This window comes from Myzus persicae, unplaced genomic scaffold, assembly GCF_001856785.1.
Source record: "Myzus persicae strain clone G006 unplaced genomic scaffold, MPER_G0061.0, whole genome shotgun sequence".
Classification (NCBI taxonomy): Eukaryota; Metazoa; Arthropoda; class Insecta; order Hemiptera; family Aphididae; genus Myzus; species Myzus persicae.
The window spans coordinates 246,117-267,533 of NW_019101257.1; the positions used below are offsets into that span (position 1 = coordinate 246,117).

At 27.4% G+C, this 21,417-nt stretch overlaps 1 protein-coding gene across 1 annotated transcript; it reads right to left on the reverse strand.

Annotated features, from left to right (window-relative positions):
- Positions 1–1,297: 1,297 nt before the first annotated feature.
- LOC111028436 lies at positions 1,298–20,500 on the reverse strand. Its single transcript, XM_022307082.1, has 12 exons — positions 20,065–20,500; positions 8,439–8,643; positions 7,420–7,531; positions 7,264–7,365; positions 7,077–7,193; positions 6,865–7,009; positions 5,554–5,673; positions 5,329–5,484; positions 5,043–5,248; positions 3,871–3,960; positions 3,571–3,790; positions 1,298–2,667 (listed from the first exon to the last, which is right to left on the reverse strand). Exons 1-12 carry the CDS (start codon positions 20,099–20,101, stop codon positions 2,489–2,491), a joined length of 1,689 nt encoding a protein of 562 aa, XP_022162774.1. The 5' UTR covers positions 20,102–20,500; the 3' UTR covers positions 1,298–2,488.
- Positions 20,501–21,417: the final 917 nt, after the last annotated feature.

Genomic DNA, 21,417 nt, shown 5'->3' on the forward strand with positions numbered 1-21,417 from the left:
AATTGTATAATAAACCTACTAATTTACAGTAATATTAAAACACAAATGGATTCTGCTGAAAACTAATTTATCAAGTTGTACATTTGTTAGACAAAAACAATTACATGCGAGCACCATGTTCTCTTAAAATGAAAATATCTATCTACACTTTAGCTAGTGTAACTTTGTATATAATATATACATATATATATATATGTATACTGTACACTGTATATATATATACAGAGTGATATAGATACCAAGCATACTCACCTCAATTTTTCTTTTAATAAGTAATAAATAAATTAAAATCTGATTTTTGGAGTTCTTAAATATCTATGGTCGAGGTAAATATTTGCAAATACTTGGATTTTTTATATTTTTTACAGAGTAAGTTTCTGTGAACTTTATTATTTTCAAATAAGAATCGCTATTTTCCTGAAAATTATTATTTAAAAATGTCGATTTATCTAAATAAAAATTTGAACTTAGGTTACCTACCTATCTACTACATAAATTATTAAATATCACATCTATTACATAGGTACTTTTGTAAAACATGTTAATCGATTATATCCTTACTATATAATATACTTGAATTACTCAGATTTATAAACACATAAATTCATTATTAAAGCGGAAAACAATGGGGGTGAGCATGCTTGGTGAATAACCCTGTGTATATATAATATTTAGGTACCTACCTATATAATTGTACATGCTTTTTAAGTGGTATACACGATAGGGGAGAGGGTGTGAAAACCCCCTTTGGATTTTTTTCACTATGTAAAAAAGTGAAAATATGTTTATGAAACAAATATTTTTTTGTATCCCCTCTCCTTATTCAGAAATGTCTGTGTATGTAACTGTGTTATTAAGAATATTTTTTTATTTTTTGCCTATAGAAAAATGGATTATAATTATTTATAGGTGTTGAAGATTAGGTAGGTACTATGGTTAAGTACCTATAGGCTATACCTAATATGAACTTTTTGATGTTATTTGAATGATATCAATATTCTATGATGTGCAAAGATAACGTATAATATTATAGACATAACATCTATCGTTACATTGTAAGTAGATATACCTTAAAATATGACTAAAAAAATGTTACTGTACAACTGTAAGTATAGTAATACCGATAATTTTCTCTGTCATTAAAATTTAAATATCTATTTTCCATAGTCTTAAAATGTAGAGGCACCTATATTCGTAATCTATAATAGGTAACAACTATACCTACCTACCTACCTAAAAATTATAATTGACATTTTTAAAATATTTGATATTATAATTTATTATTCTACTATGCGTAGGATAATGAACCTAATACCTATATAATATATTATACCTGTTTAGGTATAAGCAAAATTTATTTTTAAAAGAATAATGTTATAATTTATAGTAATAAATACGTACTTCACTAATACCCAATCTATTTTTATAGTTTATTCTGCATAGAGTATTATAATAATTCATGAAGCATATTATTTAGTTAAACGCAGTGGTGTTTTCGAAGAGTGGGACATTTATCGGAGACGGTGTTCAGGTGTTCTTCTTGGCTATTTTTTTTTAACAATTATTTATATTTCGCATTTTGTACGTCGTAAAATTAAGATTATGTATTGCCAAGCCTAAAATGTTTGTGAGAAACCGTTAATGGTTATATGGTTCTATATTATGTCTTATGGTACCTATTTACAGAACTCTTTCACCATACAATCAGAAGTTGATTTAACATTCGCTATTACAACGAAATGGTTTTGTAAAAGCTACCTTTTGCAAAAGGCCTTTATATTTTTGTTGATTACCTATAATTTTAATAGAATTCTATCTTAAATCCACCACTACCATTGCATACAAAAAAAATGTAACATCAAACATGGTACGTATGACTAGTGAATCCGAATCGCCTACTACACACACGCACTTTATAGGTATAACATAGGTAACCCTTTTATACATAAAATATTTTTGGTAACTCAAATTTCTTTCCCGAATGCATTCGCTGATACTTAATTATAGTGTAAAATAAAGTAGTTAAATACTTTCGAGTGATAATACTCGAATTTCTAAAAATATACCTAAACCACTAATGAAATATATATATATATATATTTAATATTTATAAAGATATTCGAGTGTATAGGTGGTACATACCTATATAATATGTGTGAGGTAAGATAGAGAAAAGTTTAAAAATAAGATCGATTGCATATTTCTTAAGGAATACTACGCAAATAATGTTAAAAACATTCAAGTGAATAATAATAGAGAACAAATCAAATAATAATATCTCAAGTAAATAAGTCATAAAGGTAATATAAAATTTATACCTGTTATGTATTAATGTAAAATCTGTTATTGTAAAATCTGTTATTGCACGTTTGAAATAATGGTCCCGATCTCATTTGCGTAGTACTCCCGTCAGACTTAAGATTAACTCAGTGATTGTATTATTTTTTAAGTCATAAAATTAACCCTTTTGATTTTTGATTTTCAGGGCCTAAATGAAAAATGACCCCCGAAGTTTCGCTCTCAACGGATGCGTGTATTGAGTGTGGTGTATGACGTTCACTGGTTGTTTTGTTAGGTTTGCTAACATGCACGCCAACGATAATTCCAAAACTCGTACCACACTTTGCAAAATTAGCCAGCACCATGGTTTGTCATACGAGTAAACTCCTTAAAAATAACATTATAATATTGTTAAAAATAAATTATTATAACTTTATATTATTTCTGAAATTTAAGACTGCCTTATTCATGTTTTAAATCTTAATGTCTGATAAGTCAACATTGGAAATAATAAAATGTAGGTGATACTTTTTTTCTTATTATCTACCTAAATACACTAATCAATGTTTGAACAGGCATTGTATGAATATAAATATAAATATGAATATAAATTAAATATAAATATAAATTGTCAAAAAATAATATCTATCATCGATTTAAAGACACATGTAGGTTAGGTTATATTATTTATCTATTTAAGTACTTTCAACTTATAAATCGTTTAGGTGTTATCAATGCTGAAAGTAGGTACAAAAAATGAATAAGGAAGTAACAATAAGTTGAATAATTAAGTGAAATATTGTATAAATAATAAAGTACCTGTGTTAAAAAATATTTTGTAAATAAGACAGTATTGTCTCCCGTTTAAATGTGCCTACTTCCTAAACGCCAGAAAAAATAAGTTAGGATTTAACGACTAAGGGTGTTCTCAGAATATAAAAAAAAAATAATAAAAGACTTAAGTCGTCCTTATAATTTGAGTACCGTGTATTAATACATTCGGTGGAATAACAAAGTTGTAAGACTGTAAAAATATGTTTAACTTATAAATTTGGGTAATTTGGGTATTTATTAATTTAGGTATTCAATTTTTAGTTTTATCTGCAAGTATTAGCTACCTAATTATGTTTAAATTATATAACCTAATATAAGCTCTGTTTTAAAATATGTATTTGTTTATCTTAAAAAAAAAATTAGCCACTCTAAGTATAGGTGTAGTAAATTGTTTTGAATAATACAGGTTACGTTATCAATTTAGTATGTTATATATTAATACAACCTAGTACTCACCAATCAAATTAATGTCTGTAGCAAAGTTAAAGAAACATAATAACATTGCCAGTCCTGCACAGACATGTACGGTTTTTATCACTAAAACGATTTCTGATTTAGTAATAGCGACTTTAGAAGTACGTCTTCGAACGTTGTCCATTTTAGCATCTCCTGTTCCATTTCCTCGATTTACAAATGCAATATGATTTAATATCGTACTTAAGGTCATTTCAGAACTCTAAAATAAAATGACCAGTGTCACGTTTCAATTTCAGTTAGTGTAAGGTTTATATTTTACGCGAACAATTGAATACTGACCAAATCTGAAAAACTGCTCGAATGTCTGGTTGTAGGCCTGGTTTCCTGGTCAGCCTGACCGGTAGACTTAAGTCTAAAACTTCTTTGTGGCTGAAAATAATAAATATTGTTATCATAAGCGATTTTTTATTTTTATTTTAGGAATAAAGGCTTTTACAATTAATTAGTCTCTAGCCTATAAAGTTTTATATATGTAATATGTCCTAAATTATTAATTAAACATATTATTTTACATATAAATAATAGTGAATACGATTTTAAGAGTAAACATAGGTAGGTAAACATACCGGCGTGACTACATATTTAAGTTTGAATTGTTCATTTATAATATAGATTTATAAATCTAGTAGGTAGCGTTGTAAAAATTATTAATAATATCTCTGTTGGTTCACCTAACGCTTCCTCCGTGTCGGTGGGATGGCTGAAGATCATAGATCTATATCTATTAATAGGTCTATGCTTAAAATGTGTCGTTCTTCATTGTATACATAAGTCAGTGGAGTTCAATCGTCAGCCAAAAAGACTTTAAACTACATACTGATTAGTGATTACTGAGTATCTTCGCGGCAGAAATAATTGCCATCAGAGAAGCAATTATTTAAGCCAAATCCATTCATACATACATAAAGAACTCATCATAAGTTACTTTCTTAGCACCATAACTTATTTTCTATCAGTTAATCTGTCCAATGAAGTTTCCCAAATGATACTCAACATTACGGTCAACTGAAATAATATTATTGAGTTTATGTATTTCACACTCTGGTAGGTACTACTGGTAAATGGTAATCTATTAGCAAACCAAGCTGTATCATCATCAGAAATAAATACCCTATGAAATAAATTCTGTAACGTACAAAGATCTAATTACAATAATCAACCAAATCTCTACCCAACAGTGGAAATAATAATGGGACGAGACAACAGATAATAAATAAAAAAACTGTCCAAAAATGGTGATCCCCAAACAACACATTCTGACATTCCGTATAGTAAACATTATTACCAACAGAGCAAGAATAAGCCACACCCGCCTCACCGGCATGTATATTTTCAACTAAGAAGAACAGCCAACTTGCCATCAATGTGAAGTACCATAAGTCCATAAGCAAACTCCTATGTATTTAAAATAATGCGTTGTATAGGTACTTATTATTGTATGTGCATTTTACTTGTAATGGCGTGAGTAACGATGACGAAGTTGTTGGTGAAGTATCATTTGTTATGCCGGATTCTCCAGTTTTTGGAAATTGCCATGATATTGATTTGGCAAAACTCTTACGCCATGAACTTTCTTCTGGTTCTGTACTGTCGCTAGCATTGTTATTAGGACTTAATACCAGAAATTGCTTACTTCCTTCCACACAACTCAGTCGTTCTGTGATGATTATATATTATGTAATACAATTGAAAATGTTATATAATACAATGTATATTAGGTACTAGGTAGGAAATTACTTTGAATGATACTTTGAACTTCACTAGATCTTCTCGAAGGTGTAGTTGGGCTTAACAGTGATCCAGATCTTTTTTGTCTTTGCACGAAACTACTAGCCCGCCGATTCATTCTATTAAAGCTATTAGCAACTTCTGATGGTGCTGTTATCTTGACAGCTTAATTTCATAAGTTGATATTAATACAACACTATCAATTAAGACAAATTTTATTTAAATAAAACTTACTTGGCCTATCTTTGGAATCTGATTTTGATTGATGTGGAACTAAAAGTGCTGGTACAAATGCAGCTGCCATTGATGTAGCTAAGTTATTGTATGGAGCTAATATTCCTAATTGCATTATACCTATTTAAAATAAAATCATACAAATATGTTAAACGATATAGGCCAAACAACATGATTTAGTTGTTATTGATGTAACAGTTTATGTATCAAGTATAATATGTAATTATAATTTATTTTTAGTAATGTATTTTATAATAGTTAATTTTTATTATGTACTATAAATATGTATAAGCTTAATAGTTGATATTATGTCCTATTTATTTTATTTTTTAAAAATATTATTTTCCAGTACATTCATATTACTTTTTAGAAATTATCTTACACTTTTCTTTATTTATGAAAACGTTTAATTTAAGTTTTAAATACTGGATAATTGATTATAAGTACCTACCTAAGATTAATTTCACGATTCACGAAATTCTAATACAATAATGAAAATTCGTTATTTCAGAAGTAAGGAAAATTTGCTCCGAACATTATTTTGTTCGTTTCCGTGAATTTATAATAAAATTACTGGGAATTTAATTTCTAGACTGATCTTTTTATATAATTGAATATAAGTCTTAAATTGTATGTAAACAAGTGAGTACTACAGTTAAGTATAAAAATAATATTAGAAGTCAAGTGAGTTGTTTTGAGTTAATACAGTTAATTTTCAGTTTTCAACCTAACCACAAAATGTTAGAAAAATATAAAATTACCTATATAAAACAATTTTAAACATAGTTCTGCGGCTAGAATGTAGTTTCATATGTGAATAGCTTAGTGATTTTTTTTGTTGCAAGTGTTTAAATTTTAATTACGAAGACATTTTTATATTTTATTATGATTTTTTGGACTATCGTGGTAGTTACTTAGAATGATGATTAATACAATTTTTAGGTTTTCAGGTATTATGACTTGATATTTTAATACAAGATTAATATTTCTATATCTATTCATCAGTAATATATATATATATTCTACATTTTTTGTTTGCATTTTTTCAATGTTTCATTAAACCTTATTTCAATAAGGTTATTTTTCCTTCGGGAAATATTGTTATTTAAAAAAAAAGTTTATTTGTTTACACATAAGTATCGTTTTCATATGTAGAAGGATAATATTACCTACTTAATTACTATACCAGGCTCTAATAATGATTACTACGGGTCCAATAATTATCGATTAAAATAAATGTATGTATGTATAAATGTTTACCAATAAAGTTTCTACAGTGTTGTTACATATTTTAAATTATAGCACACATACCCTTGTGTCGTGAATCAAAGTTTTGTAAGACCGACTTTGGCATGCGTTTAACAAGTGTCATCACTTTAACACCTAAGTAAAGGAAGAAACAGCAAAGCCAAATTCCCCAAATATGCAAAAGAATACGCACAGCATTACCTAAAACCTGTTATTGCAGAAATTTTTGATATTATTATTTGTTGGTACTTGTTTTTATACAGTTGATATTATACCCATAATTTGTAATCAACGGATGCAACTATATCTGCTGGAACAAGAACTCCGACAATTAATACAGTAGCTGTCACTACGACTGATTTACGTCTCATATTTGAAGGTCCCGCTTGCAACTATATTTAAAACACAGTTTGAAAATATGAATTGATTTGTAAAAGTTCATATCGTTTAAATTTAACGTACTTGAGTTAGTTGTAAATAGGCTAATTGTAATAAGGACAGGGCTGTCACTAAGCTGCATAAGCCAAGATCCCATGTCAAATGTGTGACAACGGATGAAATGTTCTGAAACATAATAAATTAAGTATGTTTTCACACGGTTAATTGACATCGACTTACTCGTCTTGTATTATATGGGTCGACAAATAACACAAACGCCCTACAAATACCTGTAGCCAGTAATAACGCATTAATTGCTGCCATGTATGGTTTTTTGTTAGCTGTTTGTGATCTTTAATTAAAACGAATACAAATATATTAACATATAATAAAGTTAAAATTAAGAATTTAATGTAAAAACATTTAAAATAAATTAACGTATTCATGTGATGTATAACTAATAACTATGCACTCCTGATTAGTGGTGTAGTCACTTTGTATGCTGAGATGGGGGGCTATAGGGGGATGTAGGGTTTTTGTAAAATCATTTTTTTAATATAATATAATAACTTAGGCTAATTAAACATTCTCAATAGGAGAAGGGGTAGAGCCCCCTAGTTATGTGTCTGCTCTTGATGTACCTGCATGTCTGTATATTAAAATATTAAATACAAAGTGATTATGATTTTAGGAGATTTAAAATTTTTAATTTAAAAGTGTACCCATGATACACTTTTAGTAACTTAACAGAGAGAAAGGTGGGAGTTCTATATATCACAATAGTTAAGTCTCTTTTAATACATTTTACAGGAGAGAAAAAATAACATTTATTTTTAGTGCTTTCTAAGTGGATCGAGGTAGCTATTATAGTTTTTACATATGACGTTTTTAATTTTTTTTGTTGATCAAAACAATTTTTGGGATAGTAAACGACAAACGTGCTCCAATAGTTATATATATAGCTCCTCTACATATTTTTTAAATATACACAGGCACAACGCTGGTAGACACTTAAGAAAAATAACTTCTTTAAATTCTTTAAAAAAATTTAATATCTGATAGCCTTAGTTATTTTTTTTGTATTGGTTTAAGTCTCTATTTATTTTTAAAATTTTTTGACTTCATTTCTACTAAGTTTTCTGGATGAGATGTTTTACACATCCTAAATATTATTACTGAACATAGAACTTGGATTTTAAATACAGCGTTGAGGTACCTATGTCAGAGACTAATTTATCTAGTATAGACTTACGACTTACCTGATGTTTAAGATTGAAAAAACGGCATAGAACGATAAAATGAAAAAAAGACAGGCAAATCCGTATGCATGTATATTAAATGTCCACACAAGTTGTTCAACGCACACATTATCCCATGAAGGGTGTGGTGAATGGTCGACTAAATTGGTCACATTGCATTTCTTCCATATTTTATCTCTGCAGTCTTCCAGATTCTTAATACAGTCTAAAATTAGAATAAAATAACATTTTAATGACGTTAGTTGGCATTAACTATAATTTATGACACTAAAAACTACTTGTTTAGTTGTGATACTGCTTAAGTATCTTTACTTAATATATCTATAAACAAAGTTGACACTGAAATGTAAAAAGGTATAGTAATATTTTAATATATAACAATGAAAACAATTTTTTAGTGAACTGATTATAAACTTTGTGTAGGGCCCTCGTGCATGATGTTTTCTCTTGTATTTCTAAAAAAAAGGTTGTATTGCAATATTATATTACCTATCATTTTATATAAACATGAAAATAATGATGAATGGTTTTGATTAAAAAAAAGTTGGCGAGAGCAGGTTTCTTCAGTTCATAATAATATATTATCATACTTATGTCATATTTCAAACTTGTAATTATTTTTAAAAAACGTATGTACTTATAGGTTTTAGGAATAAACTTTTTTTAATGATGTATAATATTTACTTACTTATTACTAATCATTTTGTATCAAAGTAATTCACAAGTTATCCGAAATTATAAAATCTGTCATAGTTATGATGCAAATAAGGCTGTTAATTAGTAGTTTGCAGTAATTTTTAACAATACATTATGATCATTTTTTTTTTGTTTTTAAAAGGAATGTACAATCTATACCACTTGGTATAATAAGCAAATGTGAAAAACAGATTTTATATATAAATTATTAAAAAAAAAAAACAAACACATCGCATCCTTAATAACATATATATGTGACAATTTTGAGGAAAGCAGCCACCCATTAGTAACACTTTCAAACATTTTGATAATTGTCAATAGATTCTTAATTCTAATGATACATTTAGTTAAATTATTTAAAAATGAAGTATAGTAATTATAATTTCTGTATAATGTCTTTAGTGTATAAAATGTTTTCATTGTTGACATTAGCTATAGTAATAATAATTAATAACATAACGGTACACAATATTGACTTGTATCAAACTGTTTAATAATAGAAAATATTTATTGAGAAACCATACAAATTCATACCAACACAAATGCATAAATTAATTGTATAAAATGATTACATAAAGGAACTTATTTTGTCACGTGTATTTGCATTGTTCTTTTTTTGATTGACATGGGATAATTATTTGGGTTCACTGGGTTTGCAAAAGAAAACTACAGAACACAGTTACGTAATCGATCCTGTGTAAGTATTTGACATTTATAATGGAAAACATTTTCTTCAAATTTATTTTTGCAGGGAAGCTGTACACACAAATGGATACATAATATGTACACATATTACATATTGCATATATATTATGTATTATAATATATATACGACCTATGTCATGTATAGTTAATATAAGTTTTACAAGGAATTCTATTTACAAACTTTCTAAATATGACAATAAAACGCATGGAACATTATTGGGTACAGGTCTGAAACAATATGAAACCAACTATATTTTAATAACGTTCGAGGTAGTTATTTTATTGAATAAAGACTGTAAAATGTACGCTAAATTAACTTATTGTTACGTAATTTGTGACTGAATTATAAAAAAAAAAAACCAATATTTTATACTCTAGGATAATATCACAAGTTTTTTAAAAGTTTTTATATACATGTATATTTTTCGTATTATATTTTTTATTTGTAGGTGATATCGAGGGTATAGAAAGTTACATAAAGCCATTATACAAAGAAAAATGTATTAACTCAATGAAATGGTAGTATATTTCAAAGTTCAAAAAAGCTCATTTTTAGAACGAATCAGTTATTTACCGGAAAATGTAAAAATTTTAAAAACGTTGATAACTTGATGTTGAAAAATGAGGAACAAAAAACATTGATATTAAGATTTGATATTTTCAATGATTTATTATTATTTGTAATTATAATGTCAATTGAACTTTTCTTGAGGTGTAAGAGATAGATTATTTCGATTGAGGATTTTAGTTTTAAAGATTTTCATACAATTGAACCTTTTTCTCAGTTTTTTGAATAGATTGAGAAAACCTTACAAAATAGAGTTTTTTACAAATTAAATAAAACACACTTTATTCATCTATTTGTACAGCAGTACCTACTTATGTTACTTTTTTGTTAACTTACACAAAAGGTTAAATTTGTTAAAACTTGAAGCCAAAATGCTTTGGGCAGCTGTTGTAAAAGTATTTTTAAAGTTTTAGAATTATAAAATACAAACTAAAAGTAAATCATCATCCAACTATCTACTATCAACTATTCTTATCCATTATGTATTTAATTTAAATAATAAGAACTGTGCCACCTGCACACGTTTTGCTTATAGGGGGTGGTGCTATCAAAAGCTGACACTGGAAAAAAGTTATTCATTACATTTTATTTGGATAGTTAGCAAGTGATACAACTTAAAATGGTTTTCATTAATATACAATTAATTAAAAGGCACGATTGGAGTAAAAACGATCGATAATACGCAATTATTAAGCTCGTAGTGTTTAAATAATTGTATTCCTCAAATGAATTTCGTGTTCCTGAAGGCACCATAAAAATTTTAAAATCTATCTAAAACTATTGATTAATATAGGTTGTTAGCATAGGTGTATACGGTTAATAAATGTAATTACATTTTTTTTTGTTACGCAAATATTAGTAACTACCTTACTAACTATGCATTATTTATGTAATGGTTAATTTTATTTATTGATGTCAAACTTACAGAAAGAGAGGACACTTGTTTGAACTTTAAAGTTTAAACTAGTGTTACATCAACGTAGTTCTTGAGACACAATTATTTTTTTTTGTGCAATCTATTTTTTCATTTTTTTTATCTTGAACTTTTACGTGAGATCTTACAATTTTTATCATTTTAAAAGATGGGGTAAATATGTTTTTTTAGAAATGACCCAATTTAGCATTTTAACATTCTGGCATTTTGATATCTGTGTACTGTTCATACAAATTACGAACTTAATACACCATCGATTATTATAATGCTATAGGTATATATTATTGATTAACCAATAACCTGTGTTCTGTAATACACAATTAATCAATACTTTTTTTTTAATTTGTGAATACGTAACTATTTTTAAATGTTATTTGAAATGATTAAGGTGTTTATTTAAAAATGTACCTAGGTATTTTGAAGTTTACTACACGAGATTTTGAGGTATACAACATAAATATTCTCAAATCATAATTTATAATAATATGTAAGTTGAGTATAAAATATAAATTGTACTAAAGGAATGTAAAAATAGAAAAACATTCATTATTTGGGGAGGAAATACTAAAGAAAATGGTTTAAAATATTCTTGAAATCTATACCTCTGTTCAGAATAAATTTAATACTTGATAGTTAATCATTTTCGTTTCATAAAGGCACAAACCTTTCAACACACTGCACGCACCAACTCATTCAAAACAGCATTTTATATGAAAAAATAAAACATAAATCTAGCGAGTTGAGTATACAAGGTTTGTAAATCGTACATAATATTGAAATTCGTATGGATCATTAATGATATTTTACTACAACATAATAATTCATCGTATACAGTTTTTTGCTAAAAGAGAAAATATTAATACAACAATTAACATTATCTTGAATAATAGTTTATGTAAAAGGCTCAACAAGTAAATGTTTTAAAAGTTTTGATATGATACTATGTTGTTAGAGCTTCACATTTTTTATATTATTTCATATAAGCTTTATTGCTTTAAACTTAAATTCGATTTGATACATTTTAATAAAAATAAAAAAAGCGTATAACTATCCTATTTATAGTTAGGCAGATGGATTTTTAAGTGCTGATTGAATAAAAACTTTCGTAATGTTCACTGCCTATAGGTAAAATTCTAAACTTCATTATTTTTATTACCTATATTGGAAATTACTTTTTCTAACTTGACATGAGTATAATTACGAATGTCATTGTATCATTATTAATCGAGGATAATACATACTGATTATTCTGTCAACTAAGGTATGTAGTTAATGCATTTATTTAATAAATACCTAATTTATAACTTACGAGCTTTCATTTAATTCGAATGTCGTAAGGAAGAATATTTTTGATGCAACGTGGTTCAATTTTTTTTTATCTTTCTTCATCTTGGTGAAAATAACTTTTAAACAATGCCACGTAAAATATATTTTTAATGAAAAATTGTACATAGATATTTCATACCTTCCTACCTACCTACCTTCCAGCCATGTACATGGGATTAGAGTGTTTACATTTTAAATTGAAATTTCTGAAAGAAAATAACAACTTGCACGGTGCCTGCCATTGGTTAATTCCAATTTAACTAGTTTCAGTGTGCTAAAATTGAATTATAAATTTAGTTGTAATTAAAAGTCAATCTTCACACTGTCACATATTATATTATAATAAAATAATAAAAATGTTTCACTTTAATGGTTAAAGCTTAATTTTTTATTTGCACTCACTATTTTAAAATGTGTTTTATAAAATAAAGTACATACTTATCTATTTAATTCAGGTAAACTTGGATACTAGGTCAACTATAGTACATACTACATTACCAACTTTCTCTAAGCTCAAACTCATTAATTAATTTAAGCTTGTGTACTGTGTAGTGTATATAAATAACATCTACACCTATACATGTTTTCATTGTAAAACAATATTTTTAAGTTTTTACTTTTTTGAATGACAGTGTAATTTCATATTCCCCAGTAGAATATTTTTTATTTTTATGAGAATTTCTATGCAAAAAATTGTATTTTATTATGTTTAATACGATTTTTTAAAGTTTTAGTAGTTAAATATAAGCACCTACATGGCTACATACCTAGTTTATAAGTATTTAAAATGTAGAATGAAACTGCGGCACTCCGTAAAATGTCGATCCACTACTCCACTCATCAAAACTTTAAATGATACTAATAATTAAATAATTAAATTGATGGGTTATTATTCAAAAAGTAAAAATTTGAAATTCAAAAATATTATAATGATAAAAATTGTAAGAAATATATATTTTTTCAAACATTTTGTTTTGCAATGATATCAAATTATTTACTAAAAAAATATTTCTAAAAAAATGAATACTTTTAAGCAATGCGTATAGAACGGTAGACACTTACATTTATCTCCTTGTATATCATATATAGCAGTGGCGTACTTACGGGGGGTGGCCTGGGTGATATATCACCCCCCAGAGCCTTTTTATTTAATAAATAAATGTATAATTGGGTATATAACATTATAAATGTTGATATAGTTTAAAGTAAAATCATTTCATATAATATTGCACTCTACGGAAAGGTAAGATATAACAGGAGGAGGAGCCAGGGGGACTGATTTCCTAGAGGATATCTGTCCCCTCGGATCCTTATGTGCAAAATAGTTTAGGTTGAGGAGTGATCCTCGTAAGAAATCCTAGGTTCGTCACTGTTATATAGTTAAGTAATTAGAATAAAATAGGGGAATTATTCTTTAGTAGTTATTAGTACTTTTATGAGTTATATAATTCCTTTCATTTTTGTAACATAATTTCGTGGGTCGTGCCACATAGCATAATATTAAAGTTCTCATAACAACACAGTACGTTTATTATGTGAGTTTAAAATACCGATTTGTGGTAATATATTAGGTGCTACTCAGTTTTACTCCAAAACAAATTATTTAGAACTATGAGCTATTATATTTATATACCCGATGATATTTTTTGAACAAGAAAATTAATTAAATTGGTTTGCTTACTAATTTTGTAGTAATTTAAAAATTTTTGTCTTCTGTTTTTAAATAAAAGAAACAAACATTGAAAATAAAAAAAAGCATTGTCAGTTAAAATACATTTTATGTGATATCTATTATAAAATATATATACCTATATACTTCACATAGACAAATATTTTATTAATTAATAATCTCTGAAGGTAAAATATACTTTTAAAACTATAAATTCATCATTAATATGACTACCTACAATCTACATATACTAAATTATTTATTAATAACATGTTACGTACAATCAAATTAGTCATTATGACTAATTACAGAGCGAAACTTTGAGTTCTTCAGTGTTCAGAAGACATACAAACTATGATAAATTATGTAAATTATTACATTATTCATGATTTAGCAAGACTTCGTAGTTATAAGTTCTATGTTTAATTTGTTTTTATTGGGCACGTGTGTTTGAACTATAATAAATAGTACCTATAATTATAGAATCTTTGAGACGATTCCGGAAACTTATTCATTTATATTTTAACTCAGTCTTAAATAATAAACGATGATATTTATAAAGTCAGTCTACATTAAAAAATCTGTTAAATCTATTATTCAAAGAAAATTATAGGCTATAGCCCCTAGTTATCCATACATATTTTGTATTATTTTATGGACAGTCAGTTGCCTAATTAGAAACAGTATAACTAAGAAACATTTTCTTTAATCATTACTTTGTTTTTTAATTTTTCAACAGGTTATATCATGAGACTTTTGGAATTCCAAAATCTAAAATGTTAATTAGATATATAAAATGTAACTGATACAATACTATGGTATTTATATATTTGTTTCAATCACAGAACCGATTTATTTAAATTATATGCATTTGAGTTGAATTTATTTTAATTAAAAGCTATGCAAAATACTATTTATGAGTTACCTTTATAGATACATAGCATTTAATTGTTATAAATCTGGTATAAATTATGTAAATTGTCACTTCATCTTTTTACGTAATACCACTGAGTATACGGATGATATATAATATAGATTGAATCTATACAGACTATAAATAATGGTAATACGCACGCTATTTTATAAACTTGCTGTTGTAATCATTTGAAGTGATACCATCTTTATAAACTATACATAATATTTATCTTTAAATTTTAATCTAACGAGTGTATTCTCCGGGTGTATATATATATAAACATATTTATATTATCTTGAAAATAAGCTATAAAGTTATTGGCGGGAAGACACTCTAAAGATATGCCTCGAAATAATGTATTATGTATAATGTATATTGTATACATTAAACTAGTATTATACCTACATACATAAATATTAAAATGGAGGTAACACGAGAATAAGTAAACAAGTAGTATTTTCATATTTTTTTTTGTTTTTATAATTCGAGTAATGTATTGTATTAAAATCGATCCCCATTTTAAGGCAGTTTGGTTTTTCAATATTGTACAGAACAGTCGATTGGACATGAATAATAGCATGTTGAACTGTTGAAGGTATGAGTATTTGTTCATGCCAAAATCATGCGTAAGTACCTATATTCACAAATCACAATGACCCTAAACGTTGTGCCATCAATAACTAATATAATTTAACGCAGGAAAAATTATATTTTAAATTACTATGCTATGTTACTAAAATGTTTTAAATAGGCAAATAAATAATAATGTTACTCAAATATGTGTCCCTATAGGCGTGTCTTAATATAATATATTATATTAAGCATGATCCAGGTATCCCAACACACACATACTTTAATCCGACAGAGAGCGGGGTAATTTCTAATTAATATAATGGTAAATAATTAATTACAAGTAATAAGTAATTACCCTATACTTGAAATTCGTAATAGTGCCACCGCAGCGTGCATATTTTTTATTCATCAGTATTCAGTAAGTATTGATTTTTAAGCTCTCAGAAGGAAACACAAAATACTGGTCTTAAAATCAAGAATGTTTTAATCAATGTGACGCATATGTGAGCGTACAATACAATATGTTTTAATTCAAGTATTTAGTATGATGAATTGATTGTACCCATTTCAAAATTATATTGCTTTATTGCAAATCTAATGGCCACATGCCCACATAGTTACTGAGGATTATTTAAATAAAAAAAAGTATTATTATTTTAGACAAAGCTACGAGTTGAAAGAATAAAATGCTTAAATAGGTTTCGATAATACGTGTAGGGAATGTTTAAAATATTTAGATTCTAATATATTTGTTTATTAAAAATTAAAAAATATTTTTTATTTTGGTTTACATAAATTTAAATTAATTAATAAAATTAATAACTCATTAAAATTAATTTAAAAAAGTTGTTTTACATCATTGTTTTATTTAAAGGTGATAATTAATATGTATAACAATGCGTAAGTATTGAAATTTATAATCAAACTTCCATAAAACAAATCCAATTAGTTGATTTCGCTTTGTATTGTTTAATAACCTAGTCAAATAAAATGCAAATATAATAAATATAAAAGTTCTATAGAAAATCTAGCCAAACCTCTATATTTACGTTGTAATTTAAAAGTTGGGTGATAATTTTTTAAACAGATTTTCTATTTACATACAGGATACAGACTAATTTTTATTAAATGTATTAATACATTAATTATAATAAGTGTAAAGTGTGAAAGAGGAAGGTCGTGCAAAAGTTTGACGGTACTTATTAACCATTAAGTATTATCTAATAAAAGTTTTTAAGTAATACAAATGTTTGGAAACTTGTGTAATTGATTTAGTACTTGGAATATACGTATATTATTAATATTTATTAGGTATGTTTGTGAATACGTAGGTGTATAAAAATAAACTTTCATATAAAACTATATTTTTTGGCCATTTCTCAATAAGTATAGTTATTGTATACCCAAGAAATCTACTGATATTATATTCCCAAGCATATTATTATCAGGTAACTTATGAATTTTATCCAAGTTGAGAATTTCAATGATAAAAAAAGTATTTTTTTAGTGTTGTATGGGTTTTATAAAGGTTTTTTCTTTTTACAGTTATAGTAAGTTATACTCAAAATAAAAAAATTTTAAAAATTTTGGAACTCGAAAAAACCCTGTAGCGCTAAAGTGTTACATCTTCTTTTTCAACACTTTTAGCGTGGAATGTGGAATGTATTGGTTCTATAATAATGTTTTTTTTACTCTTAGTTGTATTCGTTATATTTTTTTTGAGCGGAAAAAGTGCTTGACACTTTGTAGGTAGTCCAACTTTTAGAATTTAACATTTTATCTACTTGGTATTTTATCGGCATTTCAAAAATTGCTAAACAAACAAAAATGTAAAAATAACTCAGAAATGAATAACCTTTTATAGAGATCTAAAATGTTTATTAATTAATTATTATTATTATTATTATTATTATTATTATATGGGTACAATGAGTTGAAAAGTTAATGATTTTTTTTTATAAACACTTTTTCGTTAAGCTTGAATTTCTATTTAATAAAAAGAATAACGATAAGTACCTAATATCATATTCAAAAATGTAACCTTATTAGCACAACATATTTTCAAAACCATCACTAATTTCTTTATTTATGTGAGAATTTTGAGTTTCAACTAGTTTGACACATTGATAAAAATCAATTTTTTTAAAAATGAAACTAAACTTGAAAAATAATATGGTATACCAAAGCATTATACCCATTATCTAAAATTTAATTAGAAGAAACAATTGTATTATGCATGTTGTATATTGTATATTACCTATGATTTAAACTTTTGTTTAGCCATATAAGCCGTAATTATAAAATATATCCAAAAATAACATATAGAATATGTAATTTAATGATCAAAAGCTTTCCTATTCCTATTAAGTAAAATACATTTTTGTACTGAATATCGTAAGTGATTAAAAAAAATGTGATGGGTCAATATTTTTAATTAATGAACACGGTCTTCATCAATTGTTTTTAATTTTTAAACTGTCATAATTGTTATACCATAAATAAAGCAATGAAATGGAAAAAAAAAATATAATTAACTGTAACTGGATAATGTAATTTTTATAAACTTCATGTGGAAATATACTATCTATTATAATATAACTATACAAGTAATTATGATAATTTAAACATGCGTTGATTCGGGGGAGTTTTGTAACATTAACTGTTCAACAAGCTTATAACGATGTGAGGATAAGCTTTTAAATATGAGGATTTTTTAATATAAGCATTATACATTTTTCAACTAGGTGTTTAATTATAAATATACATTTTTATATTTAATTAAAAACTACTGTTATTATTATATATGAACATTGTGTATCTATAATATATATGTTATATCATATATTCATATATAGGTAAATATTTTAAAATTATTATTCTGTATATTTATAATACATTGTCAATATTATCATTTATAAACTACAATAATTATAGACACCTAGCTTATTTTATATTATTACTTAATGTTAAATACATGTTATTAAGATTATATACTTTCGTAATTGTCGAACTATAATAACTATAGCTGAAAGTTTTAAAATAAAAAAAAATAAAAAAAAGATTGTATACTTTAATGATTATCTAAGAACTAATTAGGAATTTATATTGTTTATCTACAAGTAAAAGTGTGGATCCTTAACTACAGAAAATGTATCTACTCTAAACATTTAAAAACAAAGTTCGTACTTGCATTGGCATTATTTTTTTCTAAAATATTTTGTTTGTAATGCACTTAAAAATGTCTTAAATCATAATTTATAACTTTTCCTTTAATGAATTATACTTAAGTTTGTATTATATAAGCAGAAATTGTTTGAGCTAAAATGTATTAATACAAATTACCGACCTAAAATATCGATTGGACGGTATAAATATAGTTGTATGCGGTTATTTGTACTTGAATGTATAATGATTGTAATTTAATTAACTATTCTACCAAAAATATTTCGATTTGCCTCCATAAATTTACCGTTTAATTATAAACGTCTCGAGACGCATAGAATACAACGTCTATAATTATACTCGTATTAATATACTATAATAATAGTGATGATGATTTTTATTGCAGACAACGATAACAAAATTATATTCAAAGGCCACGATACGATCCGTATTAGATAACATGAATAAAGATGATTATTATTACATAAACATTAGCGTTTTAATAAATTATACCTAAAAAATATTGTATATTTCATATTAAGTATGACGTGGATTGTAGTATAGGTATTCAAACAGTTTTTTTTAAAAACATGTTCCCATAAATTTATACTTATATTTATAGGTGTATAGAAATATTATGTAAATCGTGATAAATTTTACATTTTTACCGCGTAAAGATGAGCGAGACGAAAAAAAATCCCTAGCTGGATCGTCGTTGACCCGCATTCGTACGTTGGCCCTCAAAGTTGGGTAAGGATAGGGTTGAATATTATTAGAAAAAAAAAAATTTAAACCATCATAATATTAATATTTTTTATCGCTGCACAACATTATAGGCGACAGAGCAAATGTCGGCGGTAACTTGACGATATGGCAATATACTCTATGATATACCTACGCGTTATGTGCGCACGTATACAATATATATTAATACAATAACGACGAGTATAATATAGGTATATCAACGAAACATTAAAATTATTATGTACTGTATGTTATATAATTTACGAAATTATTACTATTGTACCGACGAGCCCTTGTGCAAGGGGGTGGGGGTGGACGTCAGTTTTGGCTTACCTTGGCCCTGCCGTGTGCCGTTGTAAGACCGCTGCATAATGACGACGACGACGACGGCGACGATGACGACGACGACGACGATGACGACGACGACGGGACACCGGCGATTACATAAGTGCTACTATAAATAGGCAGTAATAGTGTGCTCCGATATGTAGTCTACATCAATGTTTTGCAGCGGCTTTGGTCATGGTATATACCCCGAGCTCTGCCCGTGCAACAGATGGCCCCGCCGGGGCTCCTGGTCGCCGTGGCAACGGCTATTACAGGTGAGATGTTGCCCAGCAACCGGTGCCCAAAAATCCGGGCAAAACCAATGGCCCACATTCGTTAATCAATTGTCTCACCTTATCCGCCGACTTTTCTTCTCGTCGCGCGCGCCGCGCCGCTACGGCTGCTGTTGCTGTCGCTGTCGCTGTTGCTGTTGCTGTTGCTGCACAGCGATGCACGCGCGTATACATTGAACATCGCCCGCCGGAATATGAAACGCACAACAATAAGTAGGCAGAGACCACATATTGTTACGTCTGGGGGTCCTGCAGCGCGCATACCTACGACACGTTATTAATTATTATACATAATTATTGTATTACAATTATTTATTTATAGCCAGCGGGTATAATATTGTTAGATATCTACAATCACGGCCCGAGTTATGACCTGCACCGTTTCGATCGATTTACAATAATGCATATATGGGTATACTTCGACTGTAAATGCGCGCGCGTGTGTGTGTGTGTATATCTCGATTAAACATGGCGTTCGCACGACGTTTCATCTCGTTTGGGGATTTAGAGTATTTTCACCCCCCGTCCTCTGACAACAACGACAGTCGTAAAACCGACACTGTTGCTGCGCGTGTAATATATTCGGTCAACGATATATATTGTATTATTATGCGATGAACCTGGCTAATAAATTATTATATAGGTTATACGTATATGTACAAATAGTATAAGGTGTGTTTTTGTCCGGCAAACCTATTTATATTGTTTTGTCCTGATTGAAAAATTTAAAACTACCGTCGTATAATATGCTGCGGTAGTATTTTTACTATATAGGAACAACGCGATTGAATTTATCAAAAGTCTGCTAGCTTGAGGGAAGCCCTAAGAGTCGAGATAGTCGACAAGCTCCTTTTTTATACGTACATTCATTTATTTTACCGGTAAATGTATGTGTTTTTAAAATATTATTTTTACACAACTATTAAATTAAACCATTAAAGTCATTAAAATCAAACAAGTACCTAGTTAATTAATTAGAACCTATCAATTATAATAGTATTAATTGTAGTTTAGATGAGCGGAATGAGATGGAGTGGAGGCAAAATGTTGGATTGTACTACTCCGG